The 5,703-nt window shown below is 39.0% G+C and overlaps 1 protein-coding gene across 1 annotated transcript in view; it reads right to left on the bottom strand.

Annotated features, from left to right (window-relative positions):
• naa15b (N-alpha-acetyltransferase 15, NatA auxiliary subunit b) overlaps positions 1-4,390 on the bottom strand; it is a 14,943-nt gene extending 10,553 nt beyond the window's left edge. Inside the window, exons 1-5 of the mRNA XM_024289875.2 lie at positions 4,191-4,390; positions 1,571-1,655; positions 1,378-1,482; positions 944-1,101; positions 526-660 (exon numbers count right to left, since the gene is read on the bottom strand). Coding sequence (XP_024145643.1) covers positions 526-660; positions 944-1,101; positions 1,378-1,482; positions 1,571-1,655; positions 4,191-4,244 — 537 coding nt within the window. The 5' untranslated portion in view covers positions 4,245-4,390. The remainder of the gene's footprint in view (positions 1-525; positions 661-943; positions 1,102-1,377; positions 1,483-1,570; positions 1,656-4,190) is intronic.
• Positions 4,391-5,703: the final 1,313 nt, after the last annotated feature.

The following is a 5,703-nucleotide window of genomic DNA, read 5'->3' on the forward strand; positions in this document are numbered from 1 at the left end:
TGTGTAAACTGTATTTTTTGAACTTATGCAGAAAATGTATTATACGAGTTACAAATCAAGAATTACGCACACACAAACCCCATGTTACTCACAAATCAGGAATTACACATGCATAAATCGGGTGATACTTATTTACCTCCAGAGGAGATGGAGGTTTACTCTGCACCTACTGTCCCATCTACAACTCAGAGCTGAATTCCTGCCGCTCTGCAGAAACTATGTCCTAAAAACGTCACAGAGTTTCAGATTTTTGCTTTAAAATTCGATGAAATGATGATCAGAGTGGGACTTTCTCTCCGTAGAAGTCCTGACGTCTGGGTTTGGTCTGCCCAGGAAACTCGTTCCGTTTGATTCTGGTTTCATTGCTGTACTCCACCGACAGCACAAAGGCAGGAAGTGGGCAGCAGGTCTTATCAGGAGAGGGGCGACTACTAGACTTTGTCGCACCGCCGGAAGCTTTAATCGGCGGCTCAGATTAATCCCCCATAACAGATGTCAATAATCTGGAGTGGCGCCGCGTCTAACCTGCTGTGTTTTCCTGAACTCCTCGATGATCTTTGCTGCCATCTCGTAATCTTCCAGGAGGTGATAGGCGATGGCGTAGCCGATCCAGGAGGCCCGCTGGGCTGGACGCAGCTGCAGGAGCTGGTACCGGGTTTCCTACAGAAAAAGAGGAAATAAAAACACAATCCAGAAATGGAAGCATCAAAAAGACGTTGGGGAGGAAATAGATCAGATGGAGCCAAAATAATACCTTTTTAATCCACCAAACTCTAATCTAATCACCTCACACCTCCGCTAATGTTAATCCCAGGAGAGCAGCTCAAAAATGATAAAAACGGACGGAGTGCAGCCTCATATTTTCCAGCTGTTTCACACTTCCTGTTTGATCATCCCGCAGGAAGCACCCACAGACCACATGACCCCCCCAGCCGCTCCTCACCCTGTAGCCCTCCAGGTCTCTCATCTGGATCTGCAGCAGGGACAGGTCCCTGAGGATCTGCAGGTTGTCCTTGTCCCACTTCAGAGCATTGCGATAACACTTGATGGCCTCTTCGTACTTCTTGTCCGAGCGCTGCAGAAGACCGTAGACGTGCCAGCCTGCCTCACAGTTAAGGAGCACAACCACTGAAAGAACTCAAAAAAAACTTATTTTTCTCAAAAAAAAAAAAAAAAAAAACTCATTCAAACAAATGAAAGAATCCTGAGAGTGTTGACTTCAGAGCAGGGCTAAGATGACGCTAATGTTACACTGATTTCCTGCAGCCTCCATCAGAGCAGCACTGGGAGAAGAGCTCTTCTGCATTATGAGTGGCCTCTTGAGGTCTTTTTTGCTAAATGATGCTGCTCGACAAGAACAGAACATTAAAAGGATACAAACATGGCTCCTGAGGTCGTTGCGCAGACCTCTTCTCACCAACTCGTAGGCTTCCTCTTTCTTTCCAAGACAATTCAGGGTCAAGCCCTTCATCGCCAGCGTCTCTGCAGCAACAACGAAAATGATACGACAGTGAAGGATGAGCCAAAAAAAAGGAGATTTTTTCCATCTCTTCACATAGTAGTTGCCTACCTCCATGCTCAGCAAACTTGGGGTTGTAGAGGATTTGTTTGCAGAATTTGAGCCCATTTCTGTACTGTTTGTGCTCGTAACATCGCTGTCAAAAGAAGCAAAGTTTGGAGACAACTAATTTAAAAAGTCCTGAAGAGAAAAAGGTAAAGTGTAACAAACGAGGGACCATGAAAAACAAATACAACAAAAAGTGCTCATTTTTAAAGGAAAACATGCAGATCAACAGTTTTTTTTGTCTATTTATTGATGAAAATTTTAATGATCCCAGAATTCTGGATTGATCAAAAACAGTATTTTTGCGTCAAAAAATATTATATTAGACTTGGCATTAATTATTTGTAATAGCCTAGGGTGTTGTTTCCTCCTATTTTCTGTCTGCCTGCCTGTTTAAACTTAAACAGGAATATTTTTCTGTCAAAATCGGTGTCAAACAAATGAGGGAAGTTTATATTTCAAGAGGCCCAAAAGAGGAAATTTTTAAACTATACACATGTAATTTCTTTTAAAGTTACAAAAACATCCGAGTTAAAAAAAAAAATCTCATAATTTCAAGTAAGAAAACAAGTCTCTGTGGTTTTGGAAAAATGATGATTAACGTGTTAATAAAATCCTGACAAGCTGTAAACCACATGTCAAAGTCAAGGCCCCGGGGGCCGGATTCGGCCCTCCGGGTTATTCTACCCGGCCCTCAAGATCATTTTATTGCATTGTTATTAATGGCCTGATGTTTTTTCTGACTTGTATAATTTTCACAAAACAATTTTTACAGAGTAAAATATTAAAAGCCATTTAAGGCTTAAGTTGATTTATTCTGGAATAATATTCCTGCCTTTTTATTATTCATAATTATGCTAAAAAGTTAGCTTTAAAGTTGAAAAAAATGGCATTCTGCTAGCTTTTTGGACTATTCTGGCATTTATTAAGATTTGTTTTTGTCTCTTTTTGAGGTTGACTAATAATTCAGCTACATGCTAACTGTTTTGGCTAATTTAGGCTTTTTTTAAGGATATTTTAAAGTTTAGCTATTTTTTCAGCTACACGCTAGTTGTTTTGGCCAACCTACATTTTTTTAAAGCTAATTTGGTATTTAGCTAATATTTTAGCTGGCCATCAGCTTCACTGTTTTCAGCTATTAGCTTCAGTGATTCCAGCTTATCAATTTCAGCATCTTCAGTTATGTTTTTAAAGTTTTGAACATTTAGTTTTACAGTCTTCAATAAATGTTTATCCTGTCCCGCGTCCTAAGGTGTGTTTTGGAGTTAGGCCCCTTGTCCGATTGAGTCTGACACCCCTGCTGTAAACGGTTAATCTGGGTCTGGAGTCTCTTCCAGCACATAAGCGCAGCACAGTCTGATGCGAGGCAGCCAGCTGGCTGTCTGGTTGATTTGGCATTGTCTTCAGTTTTAATAGAGGGGCTCCGCCGCTGAAATACAAATGAATGGATGCGGATTATCTGACCCAGATTCCAGCAGTCACAGGGCAGGAGGAACTAGCTCACCTGCCCAGCCTCTCATCCAGGGGCTGGGCAGCTGCCAGTTTACAGGAATGCATTTAGACTATACAAATAAAGAAAATAATGTGCATGCTTTTTCAGGATTTCTTACATAAACAGCATTATAGCACTGAAACATAATGCTAAAAAGCATGCAGCTTTTTTAAATTAAATGCACGTGTCTGCAGCTTTTATGTCAAAAACATGCAACAGGAACGTCAAGAGTGCACAAAACTTGACTATAAAAGGGATCAACTTTCAACATAAACTTGAATAATTGAAATTATCCACAAACAAATGTTTAAAATCCAAGTGAGGAGTCCCCGGGGGACTCATGGAGAGCGTGCATGGGTCGGCGGCTGAGCAGCAGCACAGCAGGCCTGAAGCAGCAACAGATTTGCTGACACCCTCACGCGGCTCTTTCCGCGTGCGCTTCCCCCCTCAACTTGTCTCATCTTTATGCTAATATCTGGGCTAGTAAAAAGTCACTGAAGCCACGTGGTGGGAACACACCTGGACTGACATTCACCTGAAGTCCGTTAAAACAAGATAACCGGGTCGGGTGGCGTTAGCCGATTAAGTGACGTAAAATGACCAGAAAGCGTTAGCTTGACAGCCTTCCAGCACAACAAAAGCAACCCGGTGGGCGCGCTTAATGTTTGTCCAAAAATAAACCAAACCGACCGTTAAAGCTTCGTCAAACTAACTTCTGGAATGGGGAAAGTGAAGGCTAACTACCAGCGCGCACGACTGTTATTTGGCTAACGAGCTAGCTTCCGAGGCGGATCGCGACACCGTGCTGTTTGTGGTGCGTGTCAAGCGTGTGGAGGCTGTCAAACGTCTCTTAGCTGTTCTAGTCCTCGTTATCCAGCAGACTTTTAAATTCAGCCAAAATGTGGTTTTAGCTGCACCAACAACACTTTCCGAAAACCACCAACAGGGTCACGATCAACCATTTTGGCGTTGCGGTGACAGCGCGCATCAAGGCCTTCGGTGGCTAACCCATTCAATGATGCCATGTTGCTAACAGAGCGATGCTAACCGCCGGAGAGCCCCGCGGGCTGCCCCCGTTGGTGGAACTTTAAACTCGGCCGCTGTTGTTCTGCGCCTCCTTAAACATCCACTCACCAGAATCCTCTTGAAGAGAGCGTTCTCCTTGGGCGGTAAAGTAACCGAGGGCATCGTTGCAGTCGGGATCGGCTTCCCCTTCGACCTCAGCACATGTAGCTAAAGTTAGCTCGAGCAGTCCAGACGAATAGAGCGACGGTGGCCCCGGCTCACCCGCCCCGCTCGATTGCTCGGTTTTCTCTCCTCTTTCACTTCCGCCTCACGTCTGACGGAAGTCTCCTTTCAAAATAAAACCAAGTATTAAACTTTTTATTTTTATTTTAACGGAACCGTTACAAATTTTTATAAAATAAATGCATTTATATTTTATTTAATTATTTAAATATTAAGATTTAATATAAATGATAATATGTGTACATTCTGTGAAAAAGAAATTCAATACAAATATTTTGGAAAGAACTACATAATTGGCTTAAAAAATGTTTCCCCATATCTGCCAATATTTACATTTAGCACAATTACATTAGAAAATATATTAGAATAAATCAGTTTAAAATAAATTTTATTTACACAAATATAAATTGATGAAGACCTAAATTTAGAATATTTACAAATGAACTCAAACTATACATATGATCACTCAAACTCCTTAAGGAACCAAAAGTAAAAATAATATATGATAGACTGAAAATTTTCTTTTGTTCCTATAGGTGTGTAGAAATGAAATACAATGAAAATAAATAATTTGTATTAATTTTTTCTTGTTTGCTTTACGTCGCTCAGATTTATCTTTATTTTATTAGTTTTGTTTTTGTTGTTTGATTTGAATTTGTTTTCTCCTTTTGTTTATAATCATTCAAAGACTGTATAATTTATGATGTCAAGGCATGTCTTATAAATTTCAACGTAGTTCAAATACTTAATGTAATTGTAAATGTAAAATGTAATTTCTCGAATTGTTCAATAGAAAAAAAAATTCTGGTGGTTTCAACTCAATAACGGACAAAAGAAGGATATAAAACGTTAACCTTTGGCCTGTGTAAGAAATACATTGATAGAGGCTTTTATTTGTCATTGTCACATGCAAAACTAATTTAAAACCACTAATAAACTGTGCATTATTTTGTCATTTAAAAAATAAATCTAAATAATTCGCAAATTATAAATAAGAAGTGCATAATTTGGTCATCAAGAACAATAAATTGCAACTAGGCTAATTTAAAACTGATAAAATGTGCATCCATCATTCAAGTAAAACATTTACAATTTTAATGAAATGTTAAATTTGTATTTTAAAGGATAATATTAATATTAATAATAGTATACTTTGAAAAAAAACAATCCCAAGATCACAATCATCTGTCAGACAGAAAGTTGTCTGTCTGACAGATGATTGTTTGACTCAGCAATCCTTCAACTTTTAATATTTTATTAATATAACATTTCAACTTCTAAACTAAACTACATAAGTTGTCAACATTTACAAATGATAGTTTTTAAAACTCTCTTTTTTCCATAGGTCTTTTAATAACAACAATTCAGTTTTGAGCCTTTTTTTAATTTTTTTTTTTTT

The sequence above is a fragment of the Oryzias melastigma genome, linkage group LG1 (assembly GCF_002922805.2).
Source record: "Oryzias melastigma strain HK-1 linkage group LG1, ASM292280v2, whole genome shotgun sequence".
NCBI classification, from domain to species: domain Eukaryota; kingdom Metazoa; phylum Chordata; class Actinopteri; order Beloniformes; family Adrianichthyidae; genus Oryzias; species Oryzias melastigma.